The following is a 19,749-nucleotide window of genomic DNA, read 5'->3' as shown; positions in this document are numbered from 1 at the left end:
AATTTTGAGAATAGGATCATTTGATTTTAATTATTTTATCATCAATTATTTCTATTACAAAAATATGAGAGAGGGAATAAAATGACTTTCCCAAAATAAAGAAATATTGAGGATTTAATAATAAAATCAAATAAGATTTTATTTCGGAGTTTTTCGGTGTTTTATTTGAATTTAGGAAAAATGTGCGTTTTTCAAAATTGCATTTTGGTCCCAAATAAATGTTCACCTTGTGTGGCTTGATTTTAGAAGCCCATGAAAATTTATTTCGGAATTTTTGGAGTCCGTTTAGTATTTCTTTTTATTTTTCTTCCGAGCGGAATAAAAAAACGAACCGACTTAACGGGTCGTGTCCGACCTGGACACCGACCCGGGAGGCCTTTATAAGCCGGGGGGAGCCAGCCGAGCCCAGCCACCCGCGCCCCCAAACCCTAGCCCGCTAGCCGCCGCCGCCGCCGCCGCGCCGCCGCTGACGTCCGCCGCCGCCACCGCCGGATCCCGCCGCCGAGGTTCGTCGCGCCTCATTTTCCGTGCCGAAAAAAAGGAAGAGAGAAAAAAATCGGCGTTCGGCATTTTTCTTTTTCTCGGATTAAATCCGCGATTTTTCTGATCGCGATTCCTGATCCGATTTTCGTTTTAGTATAACTTTTCGCTCGTTTATCGAAATCGCCTAGAGTTTCGTCTCGAAACCCTCTATCCGTTTAACCAACTTAAACAAGATTTTGCTACTGTAAAATTTGCCCTAGATCCAGATTACTAGAATGAAGTTGTTTTCTTTCGCCATTGGACTTTTGTTGCTTCGTTCGATTTGATTCTTTTTGCCAACCGGAGTTCTTAAGTTGAACCTTCTGGTTAGATCTCTTATTTGAGTTTTACTTGCGCATTATATGAGTACTTATTGTATGCTTGTTTGTTTGTTTGCGATAGAGTACCCGGAGTGCGCCGCTTGTTACTTCGAATCGTTAGGTTTCGCGGATCATCAGCAAGGCAAGTAACACTTTGATCATACCTTTCCTACTACCCAGTTTTATTGTATTAGATCAATCCTCACACATTGCATGATTAGGATCTAATTAAATTATGGGATGGGAAGTAGATGAGGTAGTACCTATTACCTGTTATTATCAAACCTTTGGGAGTTACTTCTACGTTTGCTTATTATGCCATGCTATGCTAGTAGACGTGGATTGGGTGAGTGATATCCATGACAGATGTGAGATTGTTAATTAATGGTTTATCTAAGGTGGCAACTTAAACACACATCTGGGTGGATTGAGGCACCTGGGTATTCCAGCACTTGCCTGTTTTCTTTTGGACCGCCACCCAAGCTCAAAGGGATCATGAGATTATTCATACTAGAAACTTCTGTGTGCGGCCACAAGCTATTATGGGCTCTAGCATAGTTGACTAAGTTGTGCGTACTCTTACAGTGGTAGACTAGCAGATGTAGGGGATGTAGGTGGTACGGTCTACCCGATCGTAAGGTGCTAGCGCTTCTGAAAGACTATGTCTCGGTCATCCGTCTTCTCAAACACCATGTAGTGCGAGAAACCAAACGGAGGCGATCGAGTCTTATGGGGAAAAGTGCGCAAAACTCTGCAAAGTGTAATAAACTAATCATGGTTAGCCGTGTCCGCGGTTATGGACATCTTGAGTATCTAGTACTTGGATTTTCATGTGAATCTCAACATGTTACTCTAAATTAATTTTGTTGGGTTATGTTAATGATGATGCTTAATTGGGATTGAGGATGCTATCAACCATTCTCAATGTTTAACAACCACCATGATAGTAATTAAATTTTATTCCTTTGAAGTAGGGAAAAATTGGCTTTACACAAAACTGTAACCATAGAGCTTTCCACCAGCCAAATATGCATATAGTATAGCTGTTTCATTCCATTACTCTCTATGTGTTACCTTGCCAGCATATTCCATGTGCTGACCCGTTTTCGGGCTGCAACGTTAATGTTGCAGACTTTTCAGACGATGATTAAGGAGTTTTTAGGTCGTGGTTCTATACTCAGTGATGCTGTTGGAGTTGATGGACTCACTTATCTTCCAAGCCTTCCACTGTTATCGTTATTAGATGGCCTTAAGCCATATTTATTGTAATAAGTTCTCTTTTGAGACACTCGATGTAATAAGTGTGTGATTGCTACTCTGCTATAAATCTTCCGAGTACTGTGTGGTGTCAGCATTACTGATCCAGGGATGACACCGGAGCACAGAGATCAGACTGTTTGAGGTCTGGTCGCTACACTATCCCCCTAGGATCATGCGCGTAGTGCTTGGTTTTTGATGACTTGTATAATTTTGCAATAAGTATGTGAGTTCTTTATGATTAATGTTGAGTCCAAGGATTATACGCACTCTCACCCTTCCATCATTGCTAGCCTCTTTGGTACCGTGCATTGCCCTTTCTCACCTTGAGAGTTGGTGCAAACTTCGCCGGTGCATCCAAACCCCGTGATATGATACGCTCTATCACACATAAACCTCCTTATATCTTCCTCAAAACAGCCACCATACCTACCTATTATGGCATTTCCATAGCCATTCCAAGATATATTGTCATGCAACTTTCCACCATTTCATTTATGACACGCTTCATCATTGTCATATTGCTTTGCATGATCATGTAGTTGACATCGTATTTGTGGCAAAGCCACCATGCATAATTTATCATACATGTCACTCTTGATTCATTGCTTTCCCGGTACACCGCCGGAGGCATTCATATAGTCATATTTTGTTCTAGTATCGAGTTGTAATCATTGAGTTGTAAATAAATAGAAGTGTGATGATCATCATTAATAGAGCATTGTCCCAAAAAAGGAAAGGCCAAATAAAAAGGCCCCCCAAAAAAGAAATAAAAAGGGGCAATGCTACTATCCTTTTTTCCACACTTGTGCTTTAAAGTAGCACCATGATCTTTATGATAGAGAGTCTCTTGTTTTGTCACTTTCATATACTAGTGGGAATTTTTCATTATAGAACTTGGCTTGTATATTCCAACAACGGGCTTCCTCAAATGCCCTAGGTCTTCGTGAGCAAGCAAGTTGGATGCACACCACCTTAGTTTCTTTTGTTGAGTTTTCATACATTTATATCTCTAGTGCATCGGTTGCATGGCAATCCCTACTCCTTGCATTGACATCAATTGATGGGCATCTCCCTAGCCCGTTGATTAGCCGCGTTGATGTGAAACTTTCTCCTTTTTTGTCTTCTCCACATAACCCCCATCATATTATTCTATTCCACCCATAGTGCTATATCCATGGCTCACGCTCATGTATTGCGTGAAAGTTGAAAAAAGTTTGAGATTACTAAAGTATGAAACAATTGCTTGGCTTGTCATCGGGGTTGTGCATGATGAGAGCATTCTTGTGTGACGAAAATGGAGCATGACCAAACTATATGTTTTTGTACAGATGAACTTTCTTTTGCCATGTTATTTTGAGAAGACATGATTGCTTAGTTAGTATGCTTGAAGTACTATTATTTTTATGTCAATATTAAACTTTTGTATTGAATCTTTTAGATCTGAACATTCATGCCACAATAAAGAAAATTACATTGAGAATTATGCTAGGTAGCATTCCACATCAAAAATTCTGTTTTTAACATTTACCTACTCGAGGACGAGCAGGAATTAAGCTTGGGGATGCTTGATACGTCTCCAACGTATCTATAATTTTTGATTGTTCCATGCTATTATATTATCTGTTTTGGATGTTAATGGGCTTATTTATACACTTTTATATTATTTTTGGGACTAACCTACTAACCCAAGGTTTAGTGCAAATTGCTGGTTTTTTTGCCTATTTCAATGTTTCGCAGAAAAGGAATATCAAATGGAATCCAAACGGAATGAAACCTTCGGGAGGGTTATTTTTGGAATAGACGTGATCCAGGGGACTTGGAGTGGACGTCAAGAAATCAACGACGAGGCCGCGAGGGAGGGAGGTGCGCCTGCCCCCCTGGGCGCGCCCCCACCCTCGTGGCTCCACCGACCTACTTCTTCCTCCTATATATACCCATATACCCCGAAAACATCCAGGAGCACCACGAAACCCTATTTCCACCGCCGCAACCTTCTGTACCCAAGAGATCCCATCTTGGGGCCTTTTCCGGAGCTCCACCGGAGGGGGAATCGATCACGGAGGGCTTCTACATCAACACCATAGCCTCTCCGACGATGTGCGAGTAGTTTACCTCAGACCTTCGGGTCCATAGTTATTAGCTAGATGGCTTATTATCTCTCTTTGGATCTCAATACAAAGTTCTCCTCGATCTTCTTGGAGATCTATTTGATGTAACTCTTTTTGCGGTGTGTTTGTCGACATCCGATGAATTGTGGGTTTATGATCAAGTTTATCTATGAACAATATTTGATTCTTCTCTGAAATCTTTTATGTATGATTGGTTATCTTTGCAAGTATCTTCGAATTACCAGTTTGGTTTGGCCTACTAGATTGATCTTTCTTGCAATGGGAGAAGTGCTTAGCTTTGGGTTCAATCTTGCGGTGTCCTTTCCCAGTGACAGCAGGGGCAGCAAGGCACGTATTGTATTGTTGCCATCGAGGATAAAAAGATGGGGTTTATATCATATTGCTTGAGTTTATCCCTCTACATCATGTCATCTTGCTTAATGCATTACTCTGTTCTTATGAACTTAATACTCTAGATGCATGCTGGATAGTGGTCGATGTGTGGAGTAATAGTAGTAGATGCAGAATCGTTTCGGTCTACTTGTCGTGGACGTGATGCCTATATACATGATCATGCCTAGATATTCTCATAATTATGCACTTTTCTATCAATTGCTCGACAGTAATTTTTTCACCCACCGTAATACTTATGCTATCTTGAGAGAAGCCACTAGTGAAACCTATGCCCCCTGGGTCTATTCTCTATTATATTAATCTCCCGTCAACTAGCTATTTCTGGCACCATTTATTTTGCAATCTTTACTTTTAATTTATATCATAAAATACCAAAAATATTTATCTTATTATTATTATCTCTATCAGATCTCACTCTCGTAAGTGACCGTGAAGGGATTGACAACCCCTTTATCGCGTTGGTTGCGAGGTTCTTATTTGTTTGTGTAGGTACGAGGGACTTGCGTGCAGTCTCCTACTGGATTGATACCTTGGTTCTCAAAAACTAAGGGAAATACTTACGCTACTTTGTTGCACACCCTTTCCTCTTCAAGGGAAAACCAACGCAGTGCTCAAGAGGTAGCAAGTTGTAGGGCGCGGTGACCACGGATGAAGTGAAGGATGTTGGCGGCGTCCACGCTGGTGCAGGGAAACTCGCAACCGCTGCGTATGTGGAGAATGAGGTGGCGGGCTCCGCCTCAGCACTACCGGAGCAGAAGGTGACGATGTCGAGCAGTGCAGTCCATCCCGATGCGCAGCCTGGCGAGGAGCAGGAGGTATTTGCACTTGCTTGTTAGTTGCAATATTTATGATATTAGCTTGTAGAGTTAGTTGCATTGGTTAGATTGTGATTTGTACGGTAGTACAGATGGTTAGAGTAGTTGGTTTGACGGATGGGCCGGGGTTTTCTGTATGGGGGGGAGGGTCGATGGGGGTTTTTGTACTAGGGTTTTTTGGATTACATTCATTGCAAAAATTCTAGATAGATTTGTATGAGAGATAGGGATCTCTGTGCATCAATGCTACACAGATGTATGCTTATTAGATTTGTTTTTAGCGACCCTTGTTTTTAATGCTACACAGATTGGGGTTTTTAATGCTACAGACATGTATGCTTATTAGATTGGGTCCCTATTTGATTTGTTTTTGAATGCTACGCAGATTGGGGTTTTGAATGTCATATGCCCAAATGGAATCCATTGATTAAGAGGTTATTTTATTCATTAGTATATAAATTTGTCCACAATATGTAGTTATATTAGCTCTGTAGTTCAATGTGTGTGCATGACAATGGAAAATGCAACCTAGATGCAAATAGTATCATAGTATATTAGCCCTATGATCAATGTGTCATGTGTGCATATCTAAATTTTCAATTGGCTTCTATATTTACTAGTGATGGATGTAATTGTATATTTAGGAGGATGATGGCTGGGGGAAAAAGAGGAAGATGGCCCTTACTGGGTTTGACCCGTACGATTCAGAGTATAATGACGACGAAGAATATGAGGTAAGCCTACTTAAAATTTAGATTGTTCATTTAGTTCCTTTGACATGGTGTATATGAACCTATAATGTATTAATATAATTCATTCATGTGTGCAGTATGATTTTGGAGAAGATGTATACAAGGGCAACATGGCGTCCTTCACTGCGAAGGAGGTGGAGAAGATCAAGGCCAAGGGAGTTGCTTACTTCTACAACCGCAAGATCAAGAAGTGGCACTGCCCCTACTGTACCACCAAGTCAAAGCCGAAGGATGGCCGCTTCGATCACCTTGTGTCTCATGTAGAGGATATAGTAATTCGCGGGAAGGACTACAAGATGAGGCGCCAGCATGCTGCCCTCGCGAAGGCCCTGACTCCGGTGTGATGTGATGATGTTTTATCTTTGGGATACTTTTGGTAAACTGAATGTGGCTGTTTGATAAACTTTGTGTGGTGGTATCTAAACTTTGTGTGTGATCTATGGTAGTAATGTATTGTGCTATCTATATTTGTCTATCCTTAAATTTGCCTGTGGTGTATGGTATGTTCTGTTTAGATGTTGTGAGCTATAAGTTTAGGTGCTGCAATGACCACACATGTTGTTTCATTGTTGCTTCACTGATCAGACATGCTGCAAACAATAAGAGCAAATAGTCCATCATTTTATCCAATATTCCAATAGCAGAGCAAAAAACAACATTTGAATGAAGATGTAATGATTTTTTTAATAAAGGAGTATTATCCTAATTATTTGTCTCATGTTTATTAATCAAATGCATGCTTTTTCCCACCAGCATAACTCATTATCCGATGTTTTGAACTGACATTCGACATGACAGTATAAATTCAAAAAAAATGCAAAAAAAAACCTTGGCAACCTATCTACGTTTGTGTAGGAGATCATGTGTGAAAAATTTGAGGTGATTTAGAGGAGGTCAAAAAAATTTGAATTGGAGAAATGTGCTCCAAATGAGCTCCCAGGCGGTAAACAACCCCATTTGTAATCAAGTTTCTTTGGACCTACTCTAAATGTGCCAAATGCTTTTTTATTAACACATATTCAATCTATGTAGTGTAGATTCGAAGTCTCGCTATTTTTTTAATTAATCTTCATATTTTTACATTTTCTTTTAAACAATATGCTTTAATAAAAACTATTAAAAACATGTTTAAAATATGAAAATGGAAAACTAAGTTTAGATCCTTCTTATTCACTGTGAAATAAAGCTTTGGTGATTTTTTGATTTTTTAAATTTTCAAAAACAGAAGGTAACCATACCTCCTCTCCTCGAACTCTATGAAATGTTGTACGTGGTAGTTCATATGTGTGAAGGTTTTTTCATGAAAATGACCATAGACCAAGTTTATGATTTTTTGTTGGTAACATGTCACATAAGACAACATTGTGCGTAGGCTTTATATTTTTTTGATTTTTAAATTAATGGTGCTCATTTGACCTTGATTGTGCTAGCTAGGTTTTTAAAAAAAATATCCATATACCAAGTTTAGTATTTTTCCTCGTTAGTGTGTCTTATAAAACGACGAACGGCGAAGGTTTCATATTTTTTCGATTTTTTAAAATTAGTTATGCTTAGTCAAAGCCTTGGAAACCACGTTGGCCAGCTCAAAACCCCTCTAAACCCCGCAGGGTTTCGCCTAACCCTAGCTCCGAACGTCAGCCGCCCAATCATACCCTGGCGCCAAGCGACAGCCCTCAGATGTGGTCTTCTAGAAGGAATTCGGTGGGCATGCTGCGTGCAGGCTCCGCGCTGTTGGATCACATGGACGGCTCCGCATCGTTGGATCGTGGGGCGATCCGCGAGAGGCGATCATGTTGGTTGTGCTCGGCTGCTCCCCCACCACTGACTTCGTGAAAAAAACGTAGTTATTGGGCCCAAAAGGAAACCAAGCTCTGGTTGGGCCGTCGAATTGCGTCGTTTTTTGCATCGTTTGCTCTGTTTTTTTAACGTGTTGGCTCTGTTCTTTTGCATCGTTTGAAATTACACAACAATTGACATTGCCTGGAAAATTTAGTCCTTTTTGTTCAATACAAATGCAAATTGACCAAATTTATAAGGGTTAAATTTATTTTTATCATGCAAAATGGCCACAAACTATTCAAAATTGTTTTTTGTTCATATAATATATATGACCACGGATTCCCACGCATGTAATTAGATTCTTTTTCTTCTTCTTTTCAAACCACGGTTTTGTAGGATCGAAAGTATGTCTAGAGGGGGGGGGTGATTAGACTACTTGACCAAATAAAAACTTAACCTTTTCCCAATTTTAGTTCTTGGCAGATTTTAGCTATTGTAGGATAAGTCAAGCAATCATCACATAATTCAAGCAAGCATGCAAAGAGTATATTGGCAGCGGAAAGTAAAGCATGCAACTTGCAAGAATGTAAAGGGAAGGGTTTGGAGAGTTCAAACGCAATTGGAGACACGGATGTTTTTCCCATGGTTCGGATAGGTGGTGCTATCCTACATCCACGTTGATGGAGACTTCAACCCACAAAGGGTAACGGTTGCGCGAGTCCACGAAGGGCTCCACCCATGAAGGGTAACGGTTGCGCGAGTCCACGAAGGGCTCCACCCACGAAGGGTCCACGAAGAAGCAACCACCCACAAAGGGTCCACGAAGAAGCAACCTTGTCTATCCCACCATGGCCATCGCCCACGAAGGACTTGCCTCACTAGCGGTAGATCTTCACGAAGTAGGCGATCTCCTTGCCCTTACAAACTCCTTGGTTCAACTCCACAATCTTGTCGGAGGCTCCCAAGTGACACCTAGCCAATCTAGGAGACACCACTCTCCAAGAAGTAACAAATGGTGTGTAGGTAATGAACTCCTTGCTCTTGTGCTTCAAATGATAGTCTCCCCAACACTCAACTCTCTCTCATAGGATTTGGATTTGGTGGAAAGAAGATTTGAGTGGAAAGTAACTTGGGAAGGCTAGAGATCAAGATTCATATGGTAGGAATGGAATGTCTTGATCTCAACACATGAGTAGGTGGTTCTCTCTCAGAACATATGAGTTGGAATTGTGTATGTGTTCTGATGGCTCTCTCTTCGAATGAAGAGGAGGTGGAGGGGTATATATAGCCTCCACACAAAATCCAACCGTTACACACAGTTTTCCAATCTCGGTGGGACCGAATCAACAAACTCGGTCGGACCGAAAAGGTAAACCTAGTGACCGTTAGAGATTTTCGGTGGGCTGACATGCAACTCGGTAGGACCGATATGGTTAGGGTTTGGGCATAACGTAATCTCGGTGAGACCGATTACACAAACTCGGTGAGACCGATTTTGGTAATTAGCTAACCAGAGAGTTGGTCAGGCAGACTCGGTGGGACCGATTTGCTCTTTCGGTGAGACCGAAAAGTTACAAAAAGGAAACACTGAATTTACATTGCAATCTCGGTGGGACCGATTCGCTCTTTCAGTGAGACCGAAAAGTTACGAAAGGGAAACAGAGAGTTTGCAATCCCATCTCGGTGAGACCGAGATCCCTATCGGTAGAACCGAATTGCTAGGGTTTGGCAGTGGCTTATGACAAGTGAAACTCGGTGGCGCCGGATAGAAAGAACGGTATGACCGAGTTTGGCTTAGGGTTTAGGTCATAAGTGGATATGGGAAAGTAGTTGAGGGTTTTGGAGCATATCACTAAGCACATGAAGCAAGAGGCTCATTAAACAACACCTCATCCCTCCTTGATAGTATTGGCTTTTCCTAAAGACTCAATGTGATCTTGGATCACTAAAATATAAAATGAAGAGTCTTGAGCTTTTGAGCTTGAGCCAATCCTTTGTCCTTAGCATTTTGAGGGCTCCACTTTCACATCCATGCCATGCCAATCATTGAGCTTTCCTGAAATAATCATCTTGGAATAGCATTAGCTCAATGAGCTATATGTTGTTATGAATTACCAAAACCACCTAGGGATAGTTGCACTTTCAGGTTTCCCACGCGTGTACACTCCCGATGCCATGGCGAAATAACACGTAGCACTACGGCTATTTAAGCCACCCACTACCTCTGCCATCCCTCATCCATCTCCCATCCTCTGCCATCTGCCCTTCTTGCTCTTCGACCCCTTCTCCTTCTTCTGCACATCCCTCAATCATGCAGTATATTGAACCAACCTACCGCTTCCCACCCACTGTGTCGGAGAGGCTCTACCCTACCGGCGTGTACATTGAGCGCACTCTACGTGTGTGGGCGATATCAAGGTGGAGGACCGCAAGGAACTTCACCGAATTCTTCCTCGGGCCGGCTACCGCCACCTCCCGCGGGGATCTCCAACGATGTTCCGCGTCGAGGAGGTCATCCAAAACGGGGTGGTGGTTGCTCTCCTTGCCCACTTCACCGACACATTCAATGCCTTCTACTTCCTTGGCCGGGTGTTTTGGTGTGGCTGCGAGTTCATCGCTTTCACCATCCACAACATGTTCACGAAGTACACCAACATCTTCCCCACCGTGTCGTGCATGCACACTCTTTCGTACCCCATCGACAACGCCCCCGAGGAGCAGTGAAGGGCGCCCGGAGGAGCGAGGTGGAGAAGGTGGTGGCTAGGGTTCTAAACCCTCTATCTATTTTTCGAGTCTATGTTATGTTAAGATGTAATTGAACTATGTTGGAGATGCTATGGGCTTGTTGGCTCTTTTATAAGTTCTATTATTAAGTTTTCTATCAATTCTATTATTAAGTTCTTCCTAATTTGAACTATATGATCGTGGTATGGACTTGTTGGCCCTATCTACATATCTGTTGATTGTTTTCTTGGAGAGCTCGTTTTGTTAGTAATCACCTAGTACAAGCAACCACAACGAACCCTTCTCTTTTTTTACACAAGTCACAAATATGTAGCCACCTAGCTAGTGCATGCAGCCACAAAAATATAAAATATAAAACATATTGTTCAATTTATTTGTCGTAGAAAAACGGATGCACATGCGAGTGGATCGAAAAGGCTGAAACTAATCGTAAAAAAACGATGCTCTAAATCGAGGAGACAAGCGTGCGAGAAGAGAGGAACCAGCGGCAGCAACCATCGCTGCATCCGTGGCGGCTGGCGTGCACGAAAGCGGCTCGGTCAGTGCATCGTGGCGGCATGCATCAACACATGCAGGCTCGGTTGGTGCATCGTGGCGGCGCGCATCGACGCATGCAGGCAAGCTTGCTGGGTGGATGCATAGCAGGCTTCTTTTGTGGCGCGCACAGGCATTTAATTCAAGGAACGGTTCAACAAAACCACAGCCCAACGGTCGAACAGCGACACCACCCAACGCGTCCCCACTTGTCAGAGTTAACGGTCAAGTCATTGACCCGATGGCAATGTCTGTTGTGACCTGTTCTGAGGGTTACGGGCAAGGAAGTAGGGAAAACTGAGCAAAAATTAAGAGCACGGAGATGAATGAGTAGAGCTAAGGAACGAGGGGCACAGTTGTAAAAATCCCTAGATTTTATTGATAATGTCGTAGCGGTGCGGTTGTAGTTGTGGGGCTGTCCCAGCCAGTAGTGGGCCCTTTATTTTCCTCAGATTTCTATTGGGGTAACTTGTGGAAGTCGTCCATGGCATTCCATATCCCATGAGATAGAGCAAAAGAGAGATGATGAGAAAAGACGACATGACCTACGAAAATGTATGGCTGAAATAAAAGCTTGTCTTAATAAGGAGAGAAAGGGGATAGAGCGGTGAGTGGGGTCCACCAGATGCGCGTCGCCCACGTAAAAGGCGAAAAGCGAGTCATAATTATAGCCGGTTGAGGGCATGTACAATGGTGGCATATGGATACATATGCCTCATAACAAAAAGTAATTTGAGACATCTATATTTATTTTTTCTGTCCAATGCAAGCTATTACTAGTGGGCCTCATTAAGAAAATAGAAAATAAAAGACTCTAATACACATGCATTTCTACTTTTCATTCCAACATTTTCAGCTTTTGTCATCGGACCACACTTTTTTTGTTCAAGCACCCGCCTCCTGAAGAGAATCCCGTTTCCCTATCCGAACCTACTTTACGTCATATCCGATCCTACATGACATGCGAGGCATCACCTTGAGGCTATGCATTATACATGCCCTGACAAGAATCAATTTTTTTTCTTTATTTGATGACTTCGGCCCGACCGACAATGTGCACGTGGATTTTGGTATCGTTCATTTGATGATGTGCGTTGAAGTTACCCTCATGATAGAACACAACATCTATCAGCCAGAACTGCCAGAACCACGCGTCACACACAAACACACACACACACACACACACACACACACACACACACCAACAGTGCGAGAGGCGCCCCCTTGCTTGAGCGCGACTATGTGTCACTTGGTGCGAGACCGAACAAGGTCTCCCTGAAGCAGGCAACAATGGGTGGCCCAGCGCGCTGGACATCCACCAGACTTAAGTGCTCGTTTTCCCCCACCTTTATTTAATTTTTTTATTTATGTTTCAAAATATTTTAAACGTATATATTATAAAAATCACTTTAAATTAAATTTCGAATAGATGTTAATGATGCATTTTTAAAATCTTACACATGTATAGAAATTTTGTATATGAAAAATGTGCAACGTGTATGAAAGAAATAGACATCAAAATATATATCTTAAAAAATGCTAAACCTGTATAAAACTATGTTTCTGATGTATAAAAAATATGTAAATGGCGTACGGAAAAATTATACACCAACATATGTTTTAAAATGTTAGTCATATATTTCAAGAATGTTGGATGTGTATAAAAATGTTCCTGGTGTATGGGAAAAATGTATGGTATGTATGGATTCTTTTTAAAAATTAGAACCAATGTTTGAAAAAAAAAAGGTTTAGGATGTACCTGGAAAATGTTAAACGTGTATAAGGATTTTTTTTCTGATGTATACAAAAATTGTACAATTTGTATGCAAAAATAGACATCAAAACGTATATATGAAAATTGTTAATCATGTACTTAAAAAATGTTGAACGTGTATAAGTAAAATGTTTCCAATGTATATGGAAAATGTCCATTTTTTATGAAAAAAGTAGACATCAAAACGTATATCTGGAAAAGGTTAATGATGCATTTGAAAAATGTTTAATGAGTATACAAAAAAAATTCTTATGGTATTCAAAAAATATATACTATGTATGAAAAAATGGACCTTAAAAAATATTTTTAAATGTCAATCATATATTTAAAAAGATAAGCATATATAATAACAAATATTTATAATCTGTATGAAAAATAAAGGAGACATTAAAACATATATTTGAAAAAAAAATTAATCTGGTATTTAAAAATTGCTAAACATGTATAAGAAATGTATCTAGTGTATACAAAAAACTGTAGACTTACATTAAGAAACCTGAAGAAAACGAAAATGAAGAAAAGGAAAAAGCTAGAAAGCGAAGGAAGAAACATAGAAAACAAAAGAAAAATTAATAAGAAAAACTGAAAAGGAAACAAATAAAACGAAAATAAAAACAAAAACAACAAAAAACAGAAGAAAACCCGGAAAACTATTGCAAAACAGCCCCAAACCATGCTACGGTACTGGGCCGGCGAGGGGAGCATACATCTCACAACAAGCCAGATATAGCTCCCACCGTAATTGTTATGTATCGCCCATACTGATATATAATAGGGCTCGCCCACAGTCGCTACAGTACCAGACCGGTCCATTTTTGCTTGTTCGCGCGTTTGTCCCGTTGCGCACTGTCGCGGGCACATTTGCTTCGCCGGTCGTGTTTTTTTTTGTTCAGTTTTATATGTTTATTTTATGGTTTTTATTTGTATCCTCCGGTTTTCTTTTATTTCCCTTTTTTTCTATGGGTTTCTTTGTTTTCTTTCATCGGTTTTCACCTATTTTCTCTGGTTTTATTTTTTATTCCATTTTCCTTTTTTAACACATTTCTACATTTTTCATACACATTGTACATTTTTCCTATGCGTTAGGAACATTTTTTAAACATGTTTAACATATTTTAAATACATGATTAACATTTTTATAATATATCTTTTGATGTCTAATTTTTTTTCATACACGTTGTATATTTTATTTTACATATAATATTTTTTATAAATGTTTCGTAATTTTTAAATACATTTTTACAAAAAAGTGCTTCGAACATTTTTTTAATGCATTTTGGAATTTTTTTAATGATAAAAACATGTTTTATTGAAAAAAATCTCAAGTTTTATACACGGCCCATAAGAAATTCCATACCAATTCGGCCAGCCGTCAAGCACGCGCTATTATTAGCCCACGAGAGCTCACAAACCTCTTCGGCCATTTCCCTCCTTCGCCTCCTTCTTCCTCTCCTTATCCACAATTTCCATACCAATCCACTCGGCCTTCCCCTCGCTACCACTCCGCCTGCTGCCGCGCCATGGCGCTCCACGCCGTCTCCCCTGCGGCGGCGGCCTCCCCGCCCTGCGCCCTCTCCTCTGCCCGTCTGCCCCAGCGCCCAGGTTGCTCCTCCTTCCTCCGCGCTTTCCCGCTTCGTTGAAACCCGCGAGTATCACCCGTATTCTGCTTTTATCATTCACGATACGGGTTGCGGCGTAGTAAGCACTGTAGCGCTAAGACGAACCCCAGGTCAGGAATGCGGTGGCATGCAAATGCCGGTGCTTTTATCGCTTCTCCGTTCACGGCACAACCTTTGCAGTTAGGTTGCTGTTTGCATCGAGCCAACATATAGAGAAACTAAGACTGAATCGGATTTGGAATGGCAAGCTCTATACTCCACTGTGCACTTGGATATGTAATTGAGAGTCATTTCAGCCTGCATTTCACGATACTTGTGGAAAATATGTACTACTAGTATTACTTTACTTGTGGTTTTGAGCTAATGTCTTCCCCAGGCTGTTGAAATACTAGTACGTATTTCTTTGCACTTAAATGGTTAGATATCAGGAAACCATTGACAGCTGTTATCCTTCACAATTCAGGGTCATTCAGAAGTGACCGAAGCCATTTATAAATCGATGTATCTCATGAAATTCATCACTGGATGTTTGCTGTTTGTCGTGGAAAACTGGTGAGATGGATGTAGTAGCTAATGTGGCTCCAAGTAACTAGTTTCTACTCCCTCGGAATTAGTTGACACTCAAACGGATGTATCTAGACGTATTTCAATGCTAGATGCATCTGTTTGAGCATCAACTAATTCCGGACTGAGGAAGTAGATAAGAGTAGACTGCCGTATTCACATAATTTCATCAGCAAGGAATAATGTGACAAGGCATCATCAGTCATCAGAGCATATTGCATTCAACATGTTGTGGTTCTTTCTCAGTACTGTTTCTACCTTATTGTAATTCCTACTAGTTTACCAAGCAACCAGAGTACATATTCCTACTAGAACTCAATGTTGGGCAAGGTCTCATCAGAGAATACTGTATTTCACAGGTTGTGGTTGTCTCTCAAACCGTTCATCCCTGTTAAGTTCGTCCACAAACTTCATGAAATTTCATTCTGGAGCAGTGGGTTTCTTTGGTGTGCCTTTGGTTCTTCAACACTCGGACAAGAGGCGAGTAGTTTTGCATTTAAATAATTCTTGTACTTGATGAGCTTCAAGTTAGTCTTCGTTAACTTGTGATTATCATGTATCAGAGCAGTTTTGAGGCATGCCACTAATGAAGAAATTGAGGAAGAAAAGATGATCGTTGAAGAACAAGCTGTAAATAACAATGCAACTCTGTATTAGAAGTGTTAATATTTGCCTTGTAAAGTCTTTTAGCATGTTGCTAACTAGCTGGCACTATGTATTGTCAGAAAGAAAAGATGGAGAAGGCCATTGAAACAGTTCAATCGAACTTCAATACCGTCAGGACTGGGCGGGCAAACCCGTCTATGCTCGACAGGATTGAGGTTTGATGATTTTTCCTTTTTTTTATATTCTGAAAGTAACAATTGCATGATAGCACCTGTCATTCCGTGTAATGTCCTTTCTGTATCTGTATAACAATTTAATTGGCTTACTCCATAACTAGGCTACGTGTGAACCAGTAGTTATTTCAGTAGGCTAATAGTTACCATTAAATTCTGAACTGATATCAGTGGAACAATGTGTGGTCAATACAATTCATTGATATTGTTTGGAAACAATTGAATTAGCGTATGCAATTATGGCTAAAGCACAAAGAGGTTACTGTGCAATGGTGAAGCTGCTCATATGGCGAATAATTCCTTGCAGGTTGAGTACTATGGAACTCCTGTAAACTTGAAGACTATTGCACAGATAAATACCCCAGATGCGACTTCTCTTCTTATCCAACCATATGACAAGTCTTGGTAAGCTATTTATCGTCCCCAGTTTAGGCATAGCTTGGTATTGCTTTGTACGTCCCGTGTTGTTGACATATATATACTGTGCAGCCTCAAGCTCATTGAGAAAGCTATAGTTGCTGCAAATATTGGGGTAACACCAAGCAATGATGGAGAAGTGATACGAGTCACTGTCCCACCATTGACATCTGACCGCAGAAAGGTTTGTGCATTACATTTCCAACCTCTTGTGCTTAAATTAGTAGTATTGTGCATTTAAATTCTGGCTCGTTTGGTCACACTTTTAGTTTGCATGATTGTGCCTATTTCTTCTTCCTTGTGTTAAAATTCAATTGGAAAATATGACAACAACAAATCCTAATATGCACACCATTTCTCGAATCATAATAGTAAGGAGACTTTAATAATTCATATCTGAGACCTAGACACACCAGCTAAGAGAAAAGATAACTCTTGTACTAAAATATGTTTCTGAAACTTATGTGATTCCCAAGTGACACCTTCACTGATTGTTAGCACCATAAAATACAACATTCTTTAACTCAAAGAAGATCAGAAATTGATTTGAACATGATGCGTAAAAAGGGCATGTTTTTTCTAGTGAACATTTTAGATGGATTATCTGGTAAGTGTTGCGTGCTGCTTAAGTGTAGTTGTTCAAGCATAGGAATTTTCTATAGCTTGATAACATGTCCAATCTATAGGTTTTGCACAGATAATAAAATTATTATACCTTTTTTCCCAATTAATCTTCTCTTTTTTCATGGGGCAGGAAATGACAAAAACCGTAGCCAAGTTATCTGAAGAAGGCAAGGTACAACCTCACCTTGGCACACATTATACATTCTTTTCAGCAGAATATTTATAATTATATTTATACCGGGGCTTAATTTTCTGTACAACGTTTTCATGCATTTTGTTTATGATTGGCCACCCTACTTGCACTATTTCAACAGTTTGAAGTATATCTGAAGCCTTTATGCATTTGCGGATAAGTTATTTTATCTCACCTTTACAAATTACTTCTGTTGTAATCGTGATGTACATTAGATAAAATTTAACAACAACCACGTATGAACTGTTGACGTTTCATGAAAGTTGTTAAATCACATGCTCTTTACTGTGTCTGTTACACATAAATTGGTGTATAGAAATGTTTTTTTCCGAACTTGGTAAAAGTCATGTCGATCTCTGTTCTTTTCTGCTGTTGTTCTAACATCTGTAGATGCTCATGCTTTAGTATATACAAGATGTTGAGTTGCACGATAATTTTCATGAAATATTGTGATTTCCTTCTCCTTAGTGGATCCTAATAAGAATGGGTGATAATTATGACTTTTTTTTCAGGTTGCTATCAGAAACATAAGACGAGATGCAATCAAAGCCTACGATAAGCTAGAGAAGGTTTGCTCTTCTCAGCTGGTACTAGTTCGGACTATTCTACCTTTGCCCTCAGATTAACAGCTCGCGCTTGTATACATAGGAAAAGAAACTTTCTGAAGATAATGTGAAGGATTTATCAGCCGATCTACAAGTGAGGATACACACTTCCATGCCCCCCTGTAGTTAGTATAACGATGCATTGGGGACTAAGACTAACTTCTTGTGCAAATTCTACAGAAAATCACAGACGAGTACATGAAAAAGGTTGAAGCCATCCAAAAGCAGAAGGAACAGGTACTTTAGTCCATAAGATGGTCCTGCTTATCTCTTCAATGCTACTCCTGTCTTAAGATAATTGGTTAATTTGACGCAACTAGTAAAAAATGGCTTCGCTTGATGCCAAAGGAGTTACTGTATTATTCATCATCGCTCGAGAACCATGGAAAAATAAACAAAAACTTATCGATTTCCCTTTTCAGGAGCTGAGCAAGGTTTAGATCCTGACCCGACTGAACAAAAACTGGTGAGTCGCATTTCGTCCTGTGAAGTACCTTGGCTATGTTAAAGAAACTGATTTATCAGCAACCAACACATTTGCTGGGTTATCACAGAACCGTGCTCCTAAAACGGCAGTCGTTTCATCAAATTAGCAGCTAACACGTGAATTTCTGCAGGCTACATGTTTTCTGAAGCCCTCCTCGTCATCGGATGGTTGCCACTGCGCTGGGATGCACTCATTGGGTTGTTGGAGTCTTGCTAAAACTGATGGATGCGAGTTCAGACAGTGCCGCTGCGTCCATCGTTTCCCTTTTGTAATTAGGCCTTCCCCGTCTTGCTGCCCGACTGCCATTGTCAATATTTCCATGAATTAAATTCTGTGATGTGCACTCTAAAAGTTCTTTTCACGTTTCGTTTGCTAATTATACACCCGGGGCCGGGCTCCACTACAATCGGGTGCCACAAATTGGGCAAGTTCTTTCCATGTTTCAGAGATTGAAACGAGGCTTTACTGTAACTTTTGACACGATATGCCGGCCACCGGCTGTAGCCAGTGTATCATGGGGTCCCGCGTGAAAATATCCACGCATCAGCGACGATGACTTGCAGGGCGACACGTCCCTTGTCGACAACGACCAGGCTGCGATAATTACGGACGCTGGTGCCGGCCCCACGGAAGGACGGGCCGGACTCGTGTGGCAGTGGTAGGGCCGGCCACCAATCGGCGGGTGGTCCCGGCGTACAGTACGTCCCATTCCTGTGCTCTCCACTAGGATCGAGTGATGGTAACTCCGGTAGGCAAAGTATTCATTGCCGGCATGGACCGGTAAGCATTTTGAATGCTGTGCTAGTGCTCGAGTAGGAGTGCTACTTCATGTGTCCGTCAGATATCACCTCAACGATAGGAGAAGCGGCAATTAGCAAATTATTACCACCATGCAGTTCGTTTTGTTCTCATGGCTGTTTTCCTTTTTGCAAGGCTAGGAAAATGATCCCCTTCAAAAAATGGAAAATGGCCATTCGATTAGACGGTGCTAATGTGTTGGAGTACTACTAGCATCGCTTCGGACAAGAAAAGGCGGAGGAGTGCGTGCGTGCGTTGGGCGCAGTCTAGGAAACACGTCAAATTCTCAGAGGCTTCAAGACTGAAGCGGCGGAAAAGGATGCTCGAAAGTGGAACCGATCACCCAGGAGGAAATGCGCAGCAAGCAACCGACGAAGACAACATATATATAGGTCAAACTTTGAGGGGACAAGAAGGAGAACCCGGCGAAAGTTGGAAAGAGGCAGATCAGATCGACCGAACCGTTCAACCGAGGCAGACGGAGAATCAAAAACAAAACCAACAAGAACGCACCGGCCAGGGCGGAAATGGAAGGTAGCAAGTCGATGGCCGCTCCCCGCCGTCGTCATCTCGCTTCCGT

General features: G+C 41.0%; 1 protein-coding gene across 1 annotated transcript; it reads left to right on the top strand.

Moving 5' to 3' along the window:
* Positions 1 to 14,445: 14,445 nt before the first annotated feature.
* Positions 14,446 to 18,769, top strand: LOC119354070 (ribosome-recycling factor, chloroplastic-like). The gene is made up of 12 exons (XM_037620771.1): positions 14,446 to 14,625; positions 15,566 to 15,686; positions 15,770 to 15,836; positions 15,932 to 16,027; positions 16,353 to 16,450; positions 16,535 to 16,646; positions 17,217 to 17,258; positions 17,792 to 17,848; positions 17,928 to 17,978; positions 18,065 to 18,121; positions 18,307 to 18,350; positions 18,502 to 18,769. The coding sequence occupies exons 1-11, from the start codon at positions 14,544 to 14,546 to the stop codon at positions 18,322 to 18,324; spliced, it is 801 nt and encodes a 266-aa protein (XP_037476668.1). The 5' UTR covers positions 14,446 to 14,543; the 3' UTR covers positions 18,325 to 18,350; positions 18,502 to 18,769.
* Positions 18,770 to 19,749: the final 980 nt, after the last annotated feature.

Source organism: Triticum dicoccoides, chromosome 2A (assembly GCF_002162155.2).
Source record: "Triticum dicoccoides isolate Atlit2015 ecotype Zavitan chromosome 2A, WEW_v2.0, whole genome shotgun sequence".
NCBI classification, from domain to species: domain Eukaryota; kingdom Viridiplantae; phylum Streptophyta; class Magnoliopsida; order Poales; family Poaceae; genus Triticum; species Triticum dicoccoides.
This window is presented reverse-complemented; position numbering and strand designations above follow the sequence as displayed.

Bases quoted from the DNA above. Each gene is read 5' to 3' on its own strand.
- LOC119354070 (XM_037620771.1), top strand. From the start codon at position 14,544: ATGGCGCTCCACGCCGTCTCCCCTGCGGCGGCGGCCTCCCCGCCCTGC. The intron at 16,028-16,352 runs GTTTGATGATTT...AATTCCTTGCAG, and splicing joins CTATGCTCGACAGGATTGAG to GTTGAGTACTATGGAACTCC. The intron at 17,259-17,791 runs GTACAACCTCAC...CTTTTTTTTCAG, and splicing joins AGTTATCTGAAGAAGGCAAG to GTTGCTATCAGAAACATAAG.